The sequence below is a fragment of the Lissotriton vulgaris genome, chromosome 7 (assembly GCF_964263255.1).
Source record: "Lissotriton vulgaris chromosome 7, aLisVul1.2, whole genome shotgun sequence".
NCBI classification, from domain to species: domain Eukaryota; kingdom Metazoa; phylum Chordata; class Amphibia; order Caudata; family Salamandridae; genus Lissotriton; species Lissotriton vulgaris.
In genome coordinates this window covers 400,955,377-400,975,672 of record NC_141695.1, presented here as the reverse complement: position 1 = coordinate 400,975,672, position 20,296 = coordinate 400,955,377, and the positions used below count along the sequence as shown (strand labels likewise).

General features: G+C 45.6%; 1 protein-coding gene across 1 annotated transcript in view; it reads right to left on the bottom strand.

Annotated features, from left to right (window-relative positions):
* Window positions 1-20,296, bottom strand: part of KDELR1 (KDEL endoplasmic reticulum protein retention receptor 1) — a 115,523-nt gene that overhangs the window by 14,796 nt on the left and 80,431 nt on the right. The window contains exon 4 of the mRNA XM_086930355.1: window positions 8,948-9,200. Coding sequence (XP_086786481.1) covers window positions 8,948-9,200 — 253 coding nt within the window. The remainder of the gene's footprint in view (window positions 1-8,947; window positions 9,201-20,296) is intronic.

The following is a 20,296-nucleotide window of genomic DNA, read 5'->3' as shown; positions in this document are numbered from 1 at the left end:
AGGATGGGTGGGGCATTAAGGAATTTGCGGCTAGATCTTGTCTCTACCAGATAAAGCATTACCAAAGGTAAGTAACTAGTCCATCTGATAGAGACATCTAGGTGCAGACTCCTTACCTTTGAACAGATACCCAAGCAAAACGTTCCCAGGAGGAGGGACAGCGGAGAACATTCAAACCAGGAAATCCTGTTGAACAGAATAACTAACAAGCATTTGCAATGCAATGGTCTCGGCATCATTAAAGGTAGAGCTATTGGCATTGCTCATGACATTTTTTTTCTTTAAATCAAAAATAAATGGGCATTGTCATTAACATTGCCAATACACAGCACTCTGCACTCAACAGCACACAATGCTCTGCACACTTGCTCTGCACACTCACTACTCTGCACCCTCACCACTCTGCCCTCACCACTCTGCCCTCACCACTCTGCCCTCACCACTCTGCCCTCACCACTCTGCCCTCACCACTCTGCACTCACCACTCACCACTCTGCACTCACCACTCTGTACTCACCACTCTGTACTCACCACTCTGTACTCACCACTCTGCACTCACCACTCACCACTCTGCACTCACCACTCTGTACTCACCACTCTGCACTCACCACTCACCACTCTGTACTCACCACTCTGCACTCACCACTCACCACTCACCACTCTGCACTCACCACTCTGTACTCACCACTCTGCACTCACCACTCTGCACTCACCACTCTGCACTCTGCACTCACCACTCTGCACTCACCACTCTGCACTCACCACTCTGCACTCACCACTCTGCACTCACCACTCTGCACTCACCACTCTGCACTCACCACTCTGCACTCACCACTCTGCACTCACCACTCTGCACTCTGCACTCACCACTCTGCACTCTGCACTCACCACTCTGCACTCACCACTCTGCACTCACCACTCTGCACTCACCACTCTGCACTCACCACTCTGCACTCACCACTCTGCACTCACCACTCTGCACTCTGCACTCTGCACTCACCACTCTGCACTCTGCACTCTGCACTCACCACTCACCACTCTGCACTCACCACTCTGCACTCACCACTCTGCACTCACCACTCTGCACTCACCACTCTGCACTCACCACTCTGCACTCACCACTCTGCACTCACCACTCTGCACTCACCACTCTGCACTCACCACTCACCACTCTGCACTCACCACTCTGCACTCACCACTCTGCACTCACCACTCTGCACTCACCACTCACCACTCTGCACTCACCACTCTGCACGCACTCACCACTCTGCACTCACCACTCTGCACTCACCACTCTGCACGCACTCACCACTCTGCACTCACCACTCTGCACTCACCACTCTGCACTCACCACTCACCACTCTGCACTCACCACTCTGCACTCACCACTCTGCACTCACCACTCACCACTCTGCACTCACCACTCTGCACTCACCACTCTGCACTCACCACTCTGCACGCACTCACCACTCTGCACTCACCACTCTGCACGCACTCACCACTCTGCACTCACCACTCTGCACTCACCACTCACCACTCTGCACTCACCACTCTGCACTCACCACTCTGCACTCACCACTCTGCACTCACCACTCTGCACTCACCACTCTGCACTCATGCACTCACCACTCTGCACTCACCACTCATGCACTCACCACACTGCACTCACCACACTGCACTCACCACTCTGCACTCACCACTCTGCACTCACCACTCTGCACTCACCACTCTGCACTCACCACTCTGCACTCACCACTCACCACTTATCCACCGTTCCCCTCGCCCCCACCCACCCCCTCAATACTCACCACTCTGCACTCACCACTCTGCACTCACCACTCTGCACTCACCACTCTGCACTCACCACTCTGCACTCTGCACTCACCACTCTGCACGCACCACTCTGCACGCACCACTCTGCACGCACTCACCACTCTGCACTCACCACTCTGCACTCACCACTCTGCACTCACCACTCTGCACTCACCACTCTGCACGCACTCACCACTCTGCACTCACCACTCTGCACTCACCACTCTGCACTCACCACTCACCACTCTGCACTCACCACTCACCACTCTGCACTCACCACTCACCACTCTGCACTCACCACTCTGCACTCACCACTCTGCACTCACCACTCTGCACTCACCACTCTGCACTCATGCACTCACCACTCTGCACTCACCACTCATGCACTCACCACACTGCACTCACCACTCTGCACTCACCACTCTGCACTCACCACTCTGCACTCACCACTCTGCACTCACCACTCTGCACTCACCACTCTGCACTCACCACTTATCCACCGTTCCCCTCGCCCCCCACCCACCCCCTCAATTAACTGCGCATGTTGCATACAAACTGCACACTGACTGTCTCCTGGGACTGCTACTCGCTGACATAAGATCTCGGCGGAGACGCGCTTACGCGCGTCTTTTAGCCGAGACCTAAAAAGGCCCTATCTGCAGACCTGGTTATCCAGGCAATAATACTTAGCGAACGTGTGCAGAGATGCCCATGTGGCCGCCTGGCAAATGTCATGGAGCGGAACACCACAACGAAGGAATATGGTGGCTGCCTTTGCCCTGGCAGAATGGGCCCCAAGGCCTTCAGCAGACTGTTTCGTTGCCAAGGCATAACATATCTTAATGCAGTGGATGACCCAACATGATATGGTCCTCCTCTGAGCAGCACATTCCTTCTCAGCTTCAACGTACCCCACAAAAAGCTGATCGTCAACCCGGATCGTTTTAGTGCAGTCAAGGTAGAAGACCAAGCTCTGTTTGGGTCCAGACGGTGAAGACGCTCTTTCTTTAGAAGGATGCAGGGGAGCATAGAAAGTGAGCAAGGTGACAGATTGTCCCATGTGAAAAGGTGTTATTACCTTTCGCAGAAAGGAAGCCTTAGTGCAGATCACTCCACTGTCCGTAAAGAAGGCCATGTAAGGAGGCTGAGAAGGCAGAGCCTGTAGTTCGCTCACCCTCCTGGCAGAAGTTATGCCACTAAAAAGGCTGTTTTGATAGTGAGCAGCCGGAGGGGACAGTTTTGCAAAGGTTCAGACAATGCGCACATCAAGAAAATGAGAACCAAATTAAGGTCCCACTGTAGCATAATAAAAGGTGAAGGAAGGTAGGTCAAAAGCTGTGAACTGTCGCCGCTCAAACTCCATGAAAGGAGGCGGAGAGTAGACACATTCAGCTGAAGAACCCATCCCTGCTGCTGCGACAGTAGATCCCCCCCCCAACGGGGCAGCCTGATCGGAGGATCAATGCTCATTTGCAGAAGCTCAGGATACCAGACTCTCCATGCCCAGTCCTGAGCCACAGGGATGACTTGGGCCTGGTCTGTTCTGATGTTCTTGAGCACTCTAGGCAGGACTGGTATGGACAGAAAGGCGTACAGAAGGGCTGTGCTCCACTTGCAAAGAAAAGCATTGCCAAACATGCAAAGCAACTGACTTTGGGCGTTCTCTCCGGAGGTGAACTGTTCTAACCTAGACTCTCCCCACCTCCGGATGGAGACTCTGCTGGTGATCCGCAAGGCATCGATGGCTGAGTTTGTCCACTCCGAGTTTCAGAGAACCGGCCAGATGTTCAACTACGAGGGAAATGCCCTGTTGTTCCAGCCAAATCCAGAGATGCAGGGTCTTTTAACTGAGGGTCCACAACCCCACTCTACCCTGTATGCTGCAGGCCCCTATGGCGATAGTGTTGTCTGTGAACACTTGAACAAGCTTTTCCTTGTGGGAAGGTAAGAAGGCTTTCATTGCAATTGGATCGCACAAAGCTCCAGTAGGTTGATATGGAGCTTTGCTTTTGCCAGTGACCTCAGTCCTCTGATCTACACCTCTTCCAGATGGCCACCCCATCCGAGAAGTGATGAGTCGGTCACACTGTGCAATCTGGTTGGGGAGGGGAGAGGGGTCTGCCTCTGACCCAATCGCGATTTCCACCACCGCAGGTCGTTCGTGGTGCTCCCCAAAATCTGAACCAGGTCAGTGAGATAGATTCCCCGATGCTGTGCCCATTGGATTTTCAAGTCCCACTGCAGAGCCTGCATGTGCCATCTGGCATGGTCCACAAGCAGGATGCAGGAGGCCATGAGGCCCAACAGCCTCAGAGCCATTCTCGACGATATCCAGGATAGAGGCTGAAATATTGGTCTCATAGCCGGAATATCCTGGACTCACCACTTGGGAGGATAAGCCAAAAACTGCACCATATCCAGAACTACTCTGATGAAATGGTGCGTATGAAAGAGAGTCAGGTGTGACTTCGGCACATTGATAGTGAACCCCAGCGAATGCAGGAGGTTCACCTTAGTCTGGAGGTGGGAGAGGACTGCTTGGGACAAGCCCACCTTCTACAAATAGTCATTGAGATAGGGGAAAAATTGAACCCCTGATCTCCACAGATGGGCTGCAACCACCGCCATCACCCTTGTGAACACCTGAGGGGCACTGGTGAGGCTGAAGGGAAGCACGGTAAACTGAAAGTGCTCTGAGCCCACCATACACCACAAGTAGCGGCGATGGGCAGGCCGGTTGGGGATATGGAAATAGGCGTCCTGCAAGTCCAACAATACCATCCAGTCCTCGAATCCTAGGCAGACAGGACCTGAGCAAGGGTTAGCATTTTGAACTTCTCCTTTTTGATACAGTTGTTGAGGGCTCTGAGGTCGAGGATAGGGCCTCGTCCTTTGGAACGAGAAAAAAGCGTGAATAGCAACCACAGCCTATTTATGGCCAGGGAACCCTCTTGATAGCTACCCGGGCCAAGAGGGTCTTGACTTCCTCGCGAAGTAGGGCAAGGTGATCCTCCGATTAGATGTTGGATGCATGGAGGGAGGGGTAGTCTCAAAGGGAAGGGAGTAGCTCCTTCAGACTATTTGCAATGCCCACCTGTTTGAGGTGATAGCCCGCCAGTGGTGGAATTTATGGCAAATCGTGTCACCAACTGGACGGCCATGATCCAGAGAGATTGGACTAGGAAGGTTTTGTGGTGGAGGAGGGGTTGTGTGTGGCTTGACCCAACTTCTGGCCACACGACTTGCGAGGTCGAGTTGAACCACGTTGAAAGCCCGCAGAAGTTGTTGGACTTGCGGGGTCCTCTGCCTGGAATAGGGTTGGCATGGTTGGAAGCCCCTTCCATGGCCAAAAAAGGGGTGAAAGGCAGACACAGGCCGGGATAAAGTGGAGAGGTCCATGGACTTGGCCTTAGCTTGTGAGTCATTGAAACACTCAAGCACTGCATCTGCATTGTCTCTGAAGAGATGGGACTCATCAAAAGGCATGTCCATGAGGTTAGCTTTGACATACCCCCGAAAAGCAGGACGTCCTCAGACAGGCGTGCCCCTTCCAATCATCATCATCCATTCCTAGCCCTTCAGAATAGTGGAGAGTGTATGGCATGGAGCCATAAAGCTCCATCGGCACTGGTGGACGACCAGCCGGCTCCGAGTTGTCTGGAATGACGAAGGGGAGGTGCTACCAGTGGGCGCTGGCAACGCTGAAGGTCTTGACGTCGGACTCAGCACCAGGGAAGGTCAATGGGGTGCATCCGGCGCCGATCCGGGTTAAGGACACTCCATGAAACCTTTTTGGTATACGCGCGCTCTATAAATTCCCCCAACTTCAACTTCAAGGAGCAGATCCAAGAGGAGGCCGTGGCACCGGATCCTGATGCGCAGCGACCATGGGGTCTCCTGCTGACCCTGTAGAGCACCAAGGCACGCCAGCAGGGTCTGGCTCCATAAATATGGTGCACATAAAATTATTTTAGTTGGGTGGGGGTTGCTCCCGGCCCCGGAAAGGGAGGGAAATGCAGAGCTGACCCAGGCACACTCTTAGTAGAGTGTGGCCTCGAACGTCGAGACTCTTCCATCTCATCATGCCACGGATGGGGTGAAGTCGAAGCACACTTCGACTTCTTATGGTGCTTCTTACCTGACCGCAAAGTCTTTAACTGGGAGGAGGGAGACTTCGACCCCTCTAGAGCGGTGCTCGGACCTTCCTCTCGACTGGAACTGAGATCAAGCAGCCGACCTCCAGATCCCGAGATTAGCTTTAGATACTGCTCCCTCAAAGCCTTTGGTGCCATGGCCCGGCAATTGGAGCACAACTTTGGGTTGTGGTCACGCTCCAGGCACCAAAGACTCACCATATGTGGGTCCCTGACCGACATGGCGCGATGACGGGCGCAGCACGGTTTGATCCCTGAGGTCTCCTTGCTGAGCATCCCAGACACCAAAAGCATTCGACAAAAAGTCAAAAAAAGTCTGCCAAAAAGTGAGAGGGAGGGTAGCTCTCTTCGACGAATATGAACTGGCCGGTGCGGAAAGAAAAGAATTGACAGAACGCCGAGGTGGCCTATATTTAGACGACGCAGATATCACAATGACTAAGACGAACCCGATGCCAACAACATCACACAGAGTCGACCAACGCCACCTATAGGCAAGCAGGGGTAGTGCTATAAAAAATCTTACGGATCCAGCCTCACGCCTGGAAGTTCAAAGTTAAGGAATCTGTGGCTAGATGTCTCTATGAGCTATTCCCTGCCAGCAGGTACCTTAAGTCCCCAAGGGCAGCACAAGTTTGCAGTTGCTCTGGTGGCAGCACAAGACTTGTAATATAATGCAAAAGCCCAGGTGGGGTGGGGCCCAGTTACATATTTTGCACAAATGGGCCTTCGTTGTTACAAGGCAAACTTAGGTGACACCTGGAAAGGCCCCAGGTTTTGACACCCTATTCAGGCTGGCACCAAGACCTTATGGAGTAAACCTACCGCCAGAAGCGATTGAGTGACCACCGTGAAGGGGAATGCTCATTACCCTAGCACTTGGTGGACACACAGGCTCTGCACAAGTGGATAAGATTTTACCCATCTTTAATTTTGAGTGTGAGGGTCACAGTGAGATGATTGCAGTAAGGCAACCATGAAATACTGAAAAAGTGGATAGGCTAACCGCGTGGAACTTTTACCCCAATGGACAGGGTATGCCCAGGAATCATCCTAACCCACTAGCTGGTTGAGGCATAAATGTGGCACCCCCAGGTATCCGCCCCAGAACACTTTCTGGTCCTGCAGAAGATCAGAAGAAAACTGGACCTGCTTGTGACCTGAGAGGAGTCCTGAAGGACTCAACCAGCAGCCTCTTGTACACGAGACAAAGAGTGGACTCCAAGGATCAGTTGGCTGATCTCCTATGTCACTACAGTGACCCAATAAACTGCATGAGGCCTTTTCACTGAAGTACAGAGTCGACTAGTGATAACTAAACCTGGACTGGACTTTGAGACTGTCAGTGTGCCAGATTGAGGTAAACAGCAACATGTCCATTCCTGAGGTCTTAGGCGTCTTAGAAGTGTACTCCTGTGGTTGTTTGGGCACCAAAAGAAAGTCTGAAAACTTTGAAAAGCATTTTATCCAAAGCTTCAGAGGAACTTGTAAGAATCCGACTGGCAGTTCCATGGTGTAGGAGTGAATATCAGTTTTGTCCCAGTCAAGGCACACAGGACCTCCGAAAAAACAACTAAGTCACATTTTGCTTTGGGAATTAGAACATTTTCAGTGGGAAATCATTGAAAGTTTAGCAGGACCAACCAATTTTAATTATACAGCCTTTGGTTCTACAGCAGCAGCTACAATATCAGTGGTAGCCCATTCTAGGAGGCTTTGTCCCTTCTTGCATTGCTCAAGGCTTTGCAAAGAGCCATCCCCATTAACAATTCTACAACCAGTCAAAGCTCTCTTGAGTATGTTCTACTATACTATCAACTCAAAAGCCCCCAGCATCTTTCACACTTCAACAACTCATTACATTCCAAAGAACTATGAAAAACACCATCACCAAGTACCCTGATGTATGATCCACCATCATTCACAGGTCCTCATGCTATGATACAAACTGCAATCACTCACAGCCCGACAAAAAAACATCTATATTACCACGATCCCAAGCTCTCCAGCAAACCAACCCCACCATAATGTTACTGTCAGCGCAATCGCATCATTACCAGGAGTTAAGTTGAGAGCAATATGCTCTGCTAGTACACATTTCGGTACTATCCACACTACCATAACTCACAGCTTCCTGCAGTAAGAAAAACATTATGAATACTCACATCTACCATAAGAACCGTCCACAGTGTTAACATTCATTTAACAAAGTAGATAAAATACTGATAGTACTGAGATGTTTCGTATACAATCATTTAACTACACAAGACCTACTGGATTAAAAACCCTGGCATTTCTAACAGTGTGTTCCCCACTGTAACTCCAGCAAGAAAAAATATCGGCTTTATTGCAGCCAATTTGTCAACAATCCTACAGACAGATGATTGGAGGCAAACCATTAAGTGTTTCAGATCACATAACACTGACATACCTTAAACCCTCCCTTGAGAGCAGAACCCAACCACCTCCATTTTAGGAAATTACTGAAAATGTAACTCTTTAAGCTCCCTTTCTGAGGAACACCTACCATTGTGAAAGTAGTGAATAACATACTGAAAAGGGGTATTTCATGCCTGCAGTCTATTGGAGTCTTTCATATGCTTACAGCTTGCCTACTGTCTGTGCTAGACCCATGTCAACATATTGCTTTAAAACAACTCCATCTAAATATATAACAAATACATTTCTGCAGACTGCAAAAAGAACCTTTCCAACATAAAGTGAAATAGTGGATACCTTAAACCTAATAACTGGAGTAATTGAGAAGCACGAACCAATCCTAGCCAAATATTCCGTGGCATACATTTCGTTTTAGAAGTCACTAGAGATGAAGAACACCCTCTAATTATTTAGCAAAAAACAAGTAGCGGAACCATTCAATTTGAGACCCTCACACTTGTATTGTTAAGGCATAAAACAAACTGCCTATGGTGCCCTAGAGTTTCAGGAAAATAATAGCTCTACTTGTCACATCCCCTCACCTTTTGTGATGTACAGGTAGAAGAAGTCGCAGTACAGAATTGTCTGTACGAGCCCTGCCACAATAGCGATGAGATCGAAGAAGCCCTCTGACTGGTAGCGCCAGATCCAGTTGAAGAGATAGAGGGTACGATATAGACCAAGGGCGAAGAGATAGTGGCTAGTGATGGTCTCTGCCTCACCAGTCTTGCTCACCATGAAGAGCTGGGGAAGAATGGCCACCGACTCCAAATAGATGGAGAACGTCCACAGGATCTGCACATGGAGAGGAAGCATAAGAAGACATGTAAGGGAGGAATAATCAGAAAAAAACAATCCCGATGTGCCCAATAACAGAGATCAACGGGAATATTGAACAGCACATTCCATTCAGTTCCAGCACACACCTGCTTTCTTTCTAGGGCTTTGGGAAAGGAATTCACAGTTACTAGCAGTTCTTCCACTGGGGTCAGATCTCCAAGCAGGTATGCCTTTTGAGAACATTCAATGATGAACATCAAAATATGGTGTAGTAAGAGGAAACCTTCAGAGCTTCATCAGTATTGGAAACGCGTTTTTTTCTCAAAATGATAATCCCTATATTGTCCTACATACTACTAGTGTACCACACATTCAAATTCAATAGTACTTGGTAAAGTTTCAATACTTTATTTCGGCAATATGCCATAAAAGCACAAGAAGAAAAAAAAGTCACATTTAAAACATACAAGTGCTTCACATAAAATAATAAAATATCAATTAAAACCTCATTCATCACACAAGAAATGTTCAGTTAAAAAGTAAATGCACCCATGCCATCTCCTTCAGGAAAACAGCATTTGGGTGCACATCATTCGAAAAACCAGATTATTAAAATGCCAGAAACAACCATTTGCTGACAAGACCTTTGTCTGATCCTCCACATAGCTATTAAAAAGCAGCAAAGAGAAATGACCAAAAATTGTCTAGCATCCGTTTTTATAATACAAAGTGCAGTTACGTGTTTCCTAACACCTAAAAGTCGTCATACAGGCATTATCCACTTTGTCCTGCCCTTTAAATATGACGGGCGAAAGAATAAAATATGCTCTTCTGTCTCCCTGTCTGCCCCACAAGAATGGCAGGCACACATAGCAAGGTCAAATGTGCTGCATCATTTGGCAGTGATAGAGATAAACAGTAGTGTGCTGTAGCTAAACTGCAAATACAGCTTTCCGGTTTGGGGGTGGGGGAGGGTCTCAATCTCGTGTAAAACGTGTTCCAGCTTGAAATCATCCCTAATCTGAAGAACGGAGTTGGTCAAAGTGCCATAGGAGGTGAAGGCCAGCATTAAATTTGTTTTGTACTGCCAATACTTCCCTTTTTAGCGTTATTTTACCAATGATGGGAGCTGCCCCAGGATCTGCCACAAGTCACCACACCCCATCTTTGTTACACGAGGATGTAGATTTACAGTTAGAACGATCAACCTTGAAGCTGGGGAACCGGGTTCGAGTCTCATCAACGGTGCTCAACATCCTGTGAATCTGTGCAAATCACTTAATCTCCCAGTGCCTATCATAAAAATGAATGTTTCCATCTGTAGCGCTCTGATACCCAATGTCTCGGATCTAGGTCCCGTACATAAAAAAATAACTTTAAAAAAGTGTCTTTAATCTACCTGATCCATGGTAAACTTCCTGAACCAAGAATTGCTAGGACATCTTTGAGCCCCTCTTGATTCAAATGTAACTCGAATGTGGCCCATATTCATCTTCAATAAAGTATAGGCCTGATCCCCACCCCCTCCATGATTGGCTAAAGTCCCAGATTGAGCCTGAGTGGAAGTAGTAGTGTACTATTCAGGAGCCCCAAGCAGGTGGCTTAAGAAACATTTCTCAGTAACTAACAATTTGGGCGTATCCTTAGGTAGCTCTTGTGTTTCTAGGGTATCATGATGTGGAAGTGTGCATTCCAGTAATCAGCAGGGCGACATTTTGTAATAACGTAATTTTGAAACTGCTTGTGCATACATATTGATTTGGGGGTGGAGGGGGGGGGGGGGGTCATAGACCTAATAATTGCCTTGTCTTTATTACAAAGTAGTAAACCGGGAATACTTTGTGATCATTTTCTTCTAATTATATCTTGCAAAAAAGGTCTTCCTCTAACAGAAAAAAAGTTCATGTTCTTGTCTTTGTATGTTGGAGTTCGAGATACTCTGCTCTTCAAACAAGCCACATGCTGTATCAGTCCCTTAAAGGCTTTAGCAGTTAGAGGACTATCATTACGCCATTCCAAATATGATGGAATAATTTTAATCACACCCCTAGTTCCAAACAGGTGTCTTTTATGCAGCAGTTATGTACACCTAGTCACTAGTTAGGACCTCTTCTGACTTTAGGGACATTGCTGCCACCTTATCCTTTTCCTCAAGAGAACGGTCCTTGGATGTCTTATCCTTGTGTCAGGAGCTGGCGTGACATTTTGCATACGTAGGTTTGTAATATTGTGAGATAAGCATGTGCTGAATAGGCATCCGATTTCCCAGAACCCTACCAAGTGAGAAAACACTCCTGCAGGGCTCTCATGAACAGGATTGCTTTAATCTCTTTTTGCATATGACCTAGACCATTATACACATATTGAGTGAATAGGCAATTCCCATCTAATGGCATATTAGTATGCTGGGCATCGTCCTTGTGTCTCAATCCAGAAAGTCACAATAAGGCATGGCATCTTAAAGCCAAGCCCGTTTCCAACAGTCTACTTGCGCAGTGATATTTTGTTTACCCAACAGTTGACTGAGTGATTTGGAAGGTAGCTTAGTATATGGTGCTCACTTATGTAAGTAGCACCCTTCACTAATCCAGACAACCTTTTAAAAAATATATAGTTTTTTTATCAGAGCAGTACAAGAGCAGTGTTACAGAAGTAAACAAGAACATATCCATAGAAGGCAAATACATGTCACAGCATGGCTCCGACAACGTACGAGAGAGAGTCCGATTAAGTGCATACGTGCATAGCAGCAATCTAGTTACTAGATGTTCTTACATAGATTTTACAACTTCTGCATTCATTGACCAACATAGCATCAAGCAAAATAAAGTGCAAAGTGCAATTATAACGGCATAGCACTTAATTTATCATAAAAATACATAATTTCATCAAACAATAACCACCTCCTGATTTGCTACATTCTCTTCACACATCTTGAAAATATCCACATAAAGCAACAACAAGCTACTAAATATGCCTAAGAATCATTTGACACACAATCTCGAAAGTGCAAATATAGCAAATAAAAACCAATACCATTCTTACTATATTCACATTGATTAACTTATAAAAAGGGGAGAAAAGCTTGCTCATATTAATCTAAATCTTAGAGTGGTACAAACTCTCTTTGCATAAGCTTCCTCAAATCTTTATGTCCTACCATTTTACTAATCCAATGACCCATCGTTGGCTGCTCAGTTGGTCGCCAATTCTGTAAGATAAGTGATCTTGCCACAGTTATCGATATCAATATAAAATACAGCTGATGTGTCCTTAGGCATTTAACCTCCCCGGAAGAACCAAATAGAACCAACATACATGATAGGTCAATTGCAGTGGATACACAGCAAGAAATAGTTATACAAACTTTGGTCCAAAATTGCTGTAAATGACTACATAAAAAAATATATGTATCCAGCAGCCTGAATCCTGCTTGTTACATCTAAAATAGTAGTTACTCATCGTGGGATACATCTTATATAATTTCGACAGTGTATACTAAAGCAACCATCTTGAAAAAAAAAAATTCTTGAAAATTGGCTCCACGTAACGCTTTGTAATTTAGCTCACAGAGCGATGACCATTCTTTTAAATTAAATTACCACCCTGTCTCAGAAATACTTTTCTGCATTTTGTCCAAGATATCTTTTTTGCCTTTAATGCTGTGGTGCAACAGACGGTACCATGTACCTATCCCGGATGTCTTAATCGCCTTCTGTTTAGCAACCTGATATGCTGACTCACTTAAAATGCTGTTGTTACTCGCAATTTGAAAAAAATGTAAACATAATGCCGTACTTTGGGTACCCAAAAATATTTACAACAAGGGGTGGTGAGGGACAGAGTCTCTGAATTAAGCAGAAAGCTCTCACCCAGTCAAGAGATCAGGGCTAGATCCAACACCGTTTTTTAGCTCACTGCACCATCCCAGTTTCAGAACCTGGCTGTATGCAAATTAGTCTGTTCCTGTCCCAGTGCAAGATGGGAACAGGGCAAACCAAACTACAAAAGCCAATTCTTACACTGGGAAGGAAACAAGCTCCCGGGGACCGGTTTCTGGCATTACAGCCGTCTTCGGCCCGGTTTGCTTGAATCCTGATGGTGCAATGAGCAAGGGTCTCACATCTGAGAATACCCTTCCACGCTTAGGGTGGACAAAAATATTTACAACAAGGGGTGGTGAGGGACAGAGTCTCTGAATTAAGCAGAAAGCTCTCACCCAGTCAAGAGATCAGGGCTAGATCCAACACCGTTTTTTAGCTATCTGGTGGTCTGTTTAACTCAGACACTCTGTTCATCACCACCCCCTTTTCTAAATCGTTTTTGGCCACTATAGGTGTGGCAGGGTATACTCAGACATGAGTCCCTTTCTCACTGCTCCATCAGGATTCAAGCAAGCCGGGCCGAAGAAGGCTGAAATGCCAGAAACCGGTCCCCGGTAGCTTGTCTCCTTTCTGGTGAAGAATTGGCTTGGTAGTTTAGTCTGCCCTGTTCCCATGATGCACTGGGCCAGGGACAGACTGATTTGCATATAGCCAGGTTCTGAGCTGGGATGGGGCAGTGAGATAAATAACGGTGATGGATCAAGCCCTGATCTTTGGACTGGGTAAGAGTGGTCTGTTTAACTCAGACACTCTGTTCATCACCACCCCCTTTTCTAAATCGTACTTTGGGTACCGGCTTGCACCTGAACCGTATCCCATGTGATTAATCTATCAAAATTAAAAATAACTCCAAGTTGAACAAATCCCAGTTTTTGCCAGAATTGCACAAGTCTTTTAGACAGAGCTAAGCCACCAGCTGCACACTCTTGAATAGGGGTATAGGCAGGATAGGCCGAAATATTTTGAGAATTGAAAAACACCTGGATTCTCCATGACAACGCCAGTAGCACCTTATATCTCGTTTTCTTGGGGAGTTTTGCTAATTGTAGGAAAGTTGGCAATTTAGTTGCGCTTTCATTTATCATATGGTTGACGAGGAAGTTATCATAAACCGAGTTTGACTCACCTATTTGGCTTATCAAATTGAACAGAGATGCCTGATAATATCTTGCGAAATGAGTTAGTGCTAAGCCCCCTTAGGATGTATTCAGTTGAAGTATAGCTAATTTCATGCAAGGCTGTTTATTATTCCATACAAATTACAAAATCAGACCATCCAGTTCTTTAAAAAAAGAATTATGAACTTTCAAAGGGAGATTAATAAAAAGAAATAAGAGCAGTAGAAGAACTGACATTTTAACCATAGATACCTGTCCAACTAATGATCAATTCAGTAACGTCCATTTACCTAGTAGTTTCTTCACCTTTGCCAACATCCTTCCATAATTGAATAAGATCAGATCCGCATATTGGTCTGTGACTAGAATCCCAAGATATCTAATAGGGCCAGGCAATACACGTAGTAAACAAGCGGGTATCTCTGCGGGAGTCAAATTAAATGTTTAAAAGAATTTCTGTCTTTGTTTGGTTAACCCTATATCCCCCAATTTTTGTACAAATTGTCAATTTCATCGAACGCATTCTTTATATTTGAGTCCTCTGCCTTAAGATATAAAATGATATCATCTGCATATAATTTCATTTTCGGCATCCCTAACATAGGGGGTATGACCTGTGCATTAGCCCGAATTTTAGCTGCCGGTGGCTCAATAAAAAAGAGCAAACGGCAGGGGGAGATAATGGACATCCCTGCCGAGGGCACCTGTTAATATTTACCCTCGTTGCTTCTGTTCCATTAATAATAATCTTGGCTTTGGCTTGGCTTTATAGTTCTTTTAACATACCTATCAGCTAATTTGGAAAACCAAACTTCTCCAATATAAAAAATAAGGCCAGCTAATCCATTAAATCAAAAGCCTTCTCGATTACCATCATCAGTATTGTAGCCTTAATCTGATAGGCCGAGAAGTAGTCAATTGCTTGTATTAAAAAATAGGTATTAGTTGCCAAAAATCTCCCCGGTAAGAAACTATTCTGATTTATGTGCACCATTTGTTGGGCTGAAGGTACAATTCTCCTTGCCCAGATTTTTGTACAAAAATCTTATAATCTGTATTTAACAGACTGATCAGTTGATATGAACTAGGATACAAGGATCTTTATCTTTTTAAAGAAAAATAATCACTACCGACTCCTTAAATCCCTTAGGAACAGCTGCTCCCTCTTTTATTTGATTAAAATGTTTGGATAAAACTGGAAGTAATTCAACTTGAAACCTCTTATATCCTTCTACCGGGATCCCTTCACAGCTACACGATTTAACATTGGGCATATTTTTCAGTACTTCTTCAACTTCTAATGATTTTATAATAGAATTCAGCTGGATATGTTCCTCTGATATCTGTGGCAGCTCCAGAGAATCAAAATATGAGCTTTGATCATGCTCTGCTATTATCTGCTTATATTTTTTTAAAATGCGAGAAAACAATATCCGCAAACTTCTGATTATCTTCTAGTAAATGATTAGACATCAGATCCCTCAACTGGTTTATTATTTGGGATCTCTTCTGACTTTTGAAAGACCATGCTGAAAATTTGTCAATCTGCTGGTTTCCCTCAAAGTTTTTGTTGGTATGCTTTACTCCCTATGATTTCTTCTACCAAAAAAATGTCCCTTAGCTCTTCCTTAGGTTTAGATAATTCCTGTTGCCATATTTTTAGTGATTGTTCCTCAATTGATGCTGCATTTATCTTTTGTCTGGCTTTGTCCACAACCCCTCCACCTTTTGCTTTATCAAATTGTGCTTTATAGGAGATAACTTGTCCTCTAAAAGCAGCTTTAAAAGCCTCCCAGACCATGAAAATAGAGGCAGTATTTCAATTAAATTTGAAGAATTCTTTCATAAAAAACTTTTGTCTTTTCTAGGCAAGTAGGATCATCCAGCAATGATTTGTCAAACTGCCATTTTGCTTTCTTCTTAAGGTTACACTGAAGGGAGAATATAAAAGAGACTACCAAATGATCTGAAAAGGAGTTGTCAAAAATCTCAGTCCTACCATTAACCAGGAGTTTGTCTACCAGAAGAAATCCAGTCTTCAAGCTGTTCTTTATTTGGAGGATTAACAGGTGAACTGGGTGAAGCCCGGGTATTCCGCCCTCCATGGATCTACAAGAGCAGTTTTCATCATATTTACTAACCTTGCCATCTTCGGTTTCAATTGGCGCTTAGTTTTATTGGAGGTCTCAAGTTTCAGATTTTGAATAAAATAAAAAGTGCTGTAGTATTCTCCTCAATGGGATCATAATAATTCACCAGATTTAGCCCCATTTCTTCAATTTTAGCCATCTCCCCCTCTGTTCCTGAATTACCTCCAAAGCCTGCAAGTCAATTGAAGTTGATAATAAAATCACACAAACTGTTGCAGGGGCGTAAGAAAAATATGCGCAAGGATATTTCTTTGAAAGGTACATCCTGGGAGTATTAGTACTAAAATTAGTTTCTTGTTAAAAGATTATTTCTGGAGCAAATTTATCAAATTATTTCAACAGAGCACCCCCCTTACGTGGGTTTAAAAGCCTATTCAAATTGCAAGAACTGATCTTAATCTGTTGCAGCATTTCTTCTATTTTCAGAAATGTAAACCTGTACCCATTTTACTAGCAATATCTAGGCCTCCTTCTCATTCTCTTTTCTTATACCACAGGATATGCATTGTAGTACATTAGCTCTTGCCCTGCTCATTTTTTGACTGAAACCCCCCCACAACGCTTCAACCTTCTTCCCCCTCACCCTTCCCAGCTCTGAGGACCTCCCCACCCGCCAGCCCTGGGCCCTCCCTTCACCAATAGGAGTCATAATGTTGCACCAAACCCTCTAAAAACGCTTCTCTCCACGAAAAAAAGCCAAGAATTAAAGATACATTCCCGACGACACAATCAAGAGTAATGCCACCTATCGTACAGTCAAGCTTTTTCTTGAGATAACTCTGATAGCAAAATGTTTGCATCTTCAATAGAGGAAAACACGTGAAATCGCACCTTCACCAACACTTTTAGTTTTACCTGTTGCACAATAGAGGCTTGCCCCCCAATGCGTTTGACTTCTTGAGCCAGCTCCTGGAAAGCCTTAAGACGTCTGGCCGCTGCAGCCGCTAAGTCCGGGAACACCCTCATATGAACATTTTCCGGGATGAGAAAAGATTTTTGATGGATTGCAATAGCCAAACCTGTTCTGATGCGATAGTCTGCAAAATTAACTAATATTCTCTGTGGAAACTTGGCATCAGCAGAGCGCTGGGCGAGGACTCTGTGAGCTCTCATGAAGGATAAATCACTCGGGCATTTGGCAGTATATATTTCTTAATAACAGTTTATCAACTGAGGGACTCTCCGATTTCCCCCCTGAGCCTCTCTTCCTTCTGAGACCTAGATAAACCTCAGATTACTAGGTCGTGAATAGTGCGCCAACATCTCTGTTTTAACTTCCAGCTGTTGCAGTTTCTTTAGCTCTGGCAAAATGATCTTGTCCAATTTTTGATACTGATCTTCAAGATCAGAAATTCTTTGTTTGGCCTCAGCGAGACGTTTGGTAGTTACATAAGGGTTTCCTCAATTAAAGACATCCTTTGATTAACTGTTGCTGTATCAAGAGCTTGCTGTACTTTGAGACCCCTAATCTCCGTTATAATCACTTCCTGCAGAGGTCTTGACGTTTCAGAATTAGAGTCCAAGTGGGGGTCTACATTCGCGGATTCCAGTGCTGATTCCAATACTGATTCATATTTGTCTTGAGCTGGCTTTACACCGGTACTTACTGACTAGAGGGTGCCAACCAGTTCAGTGGGGTTTGGTAACTTTACTGCTTCAGGTATGGCTGATATTCCGTTATCCTCAGTCTGAGGCAGTTCTAGCATGTTCAAGATAGTCTCTGTCTGTACCATATCTGTTTTGGGCAGACTTTTGTTTTTAAACAAAGGGTAGTCTTTGGGCCTCCCTGTGTCGGCAATAGCTACATTTGATGCTGCTACAATCGGGTAGAAGGTGGGTTGGGTAATCACTGAAGGAACGCTCTCTTGAATAGCTAATTACCCGCCTCCGCTCCGTCTTCCTCTAAATACGTTTCTTTCCCTATTGAGTAAGATGAAGGGGCCGACTCCGCCCTACCAACCCGCTTTACTTCCATGGTGGATGGCATCCCCACGCTAGCTAGGATCTTCTTCTCTCTCCATCCAGCTACGTGGCACTGAGCCATCTTTTTCTGCTGCTTTGGCATAACTGGGGTTGCTGTAGGATTACTAGTCTGCTTAGTGCGTTGCTGTCGCATTATGTTGGGGCACATGGGTTCCCCCGACCCTTAGGTTGAGCCCACCCGCACCTCCTCGCACGCTGGGCCCACCTACCTTGGGTCAGTTAGTCCCCTGCACCTTTCCACAGTCCACTGCCACAGGGATTTTCAATTCTCTCCAGTAAGCACTATTTTCCACTACTTCCCCTTCAATAAGTATGGCCATTCTCAACTCACAGCTCCTTTCCGACTCTTTGCTCCACTCTGCTAACCCTCAATGGAACTGAAAATCCACACTTGAGGAGAATAATATTTCCAACATTCCACCTATTCAATCCAGGTGCAAGCCTGCACTACTGTGGCCCCACATGCTTCATGCTTTCAAACCATGGGAAGGCTTTCCAGCAAATGGCAACACAAACACAGCAAAAACTTTTGTTAAGTAGGGTGCATGTAAGATCAGCGTTTTGGGATCCTGCTGCTGAGATCCGTGCAGCAGCGTCACGTCGCAAGAAGCGTTTGATGTCAGCCAGTGGGAGGGATAGTGTTTCTCAGAGTTCAGCAGTCAAGCATGGGGACTCCGCTTGCTGCCTAATACAGACAATACTTATGGTGATTTTAGTGGTCGTACTTGTGGAGAGCAGCCTTCAGGCTTAGTCCAGAAGGAGTGTAAATCAGCTTGTTTTACCAGAACATAATCTTGTTGGTAAAGATTAAATGACAAAGAACCACACAGTGTATTTATAAAAATATATATTTATTATAAGACAAACACTAACACATACAAATATCTCCTACAGAGAGATATACACAATGCATACAATACTTTTCAAATAAAACAGTTAAGTAGCACGAATACATAGTGGTCGCCAAGGGGAGACCAAACCATATACTAAAATTGTGGGATGCGAACCACGGCTCAAGTGAAGACTATAGCCAGAAGACATAGAAGTGCTGGGCACCCAAGGAACCACCCGAGGTAAGTAATCAGGAACCCCACAGAGGCTATGTGAAGAGTGGGAACACGACCACATGCTCAATTCAAGTCAATAGGTAAGATGTGATTCCAATTTTAAAGAAGAAGGACCCTTCCCAGTGGACCCTGAAGAAACACTGTGGAAGACAGAAGGTTGGAGAACCACCCCACGTGTGGAAACCCTAGGAACGAGGATATCTGCACCAGGGAAGCTGGGTGCATAGGTGCAAAGTGGAGTCGGAAACCACAGTCAAACTCAATGGAGGACTTCAGAAAGAAGGGACAGAGTCTATGCCACTCAGAGGTGACCAGGAGGCAAGGAGGGCACCAAATGTGCCCTTCAAGAAGTCTCAGTGGTGCTGACAAGCGCCCCCAACCTTCCTCAATACACTAAACCCTGTCTGGGAGATAGTCACACCTCCCTGTGATTGAATATCTATCGTTCTGTCTTCCCTGCTCGAGCTTGACTCATCTGCAGGAGGGCAGGAACATGTCTCTGGTCGGCAGCAGCCCTAGCTTGCTGTCCAATTTTGGAAGACTGGTACAGGGAGCACTGAGGGCCTCCCGGAGGAGCTTTACAGTGCATGGAATCATACCTCGGTGTGAGGGTATGATTCCAACATGTTTGATACCAAACATGACAGGGTTCATTACAGCCAGTTTAGAGATGGGCATCGCATAATGACGCATGGCCCCTCTATACATCGAATGGCTGATGCACTAACAACCGGAGAGAATGGCCTCTGAAGGTTGTAGAGGTGTCCTGCACATGCGGCGGCACCCTCACACTTCGAACCGAGCACCCTGCCCTCAGGATTGAAAGGTCTGCCTTAGGGGCGACTTATTGGTTTTAAGTGCAGTGACCTCAGATATAGTAAAACCTACATGTGTCGTAAGTGGTGCCAA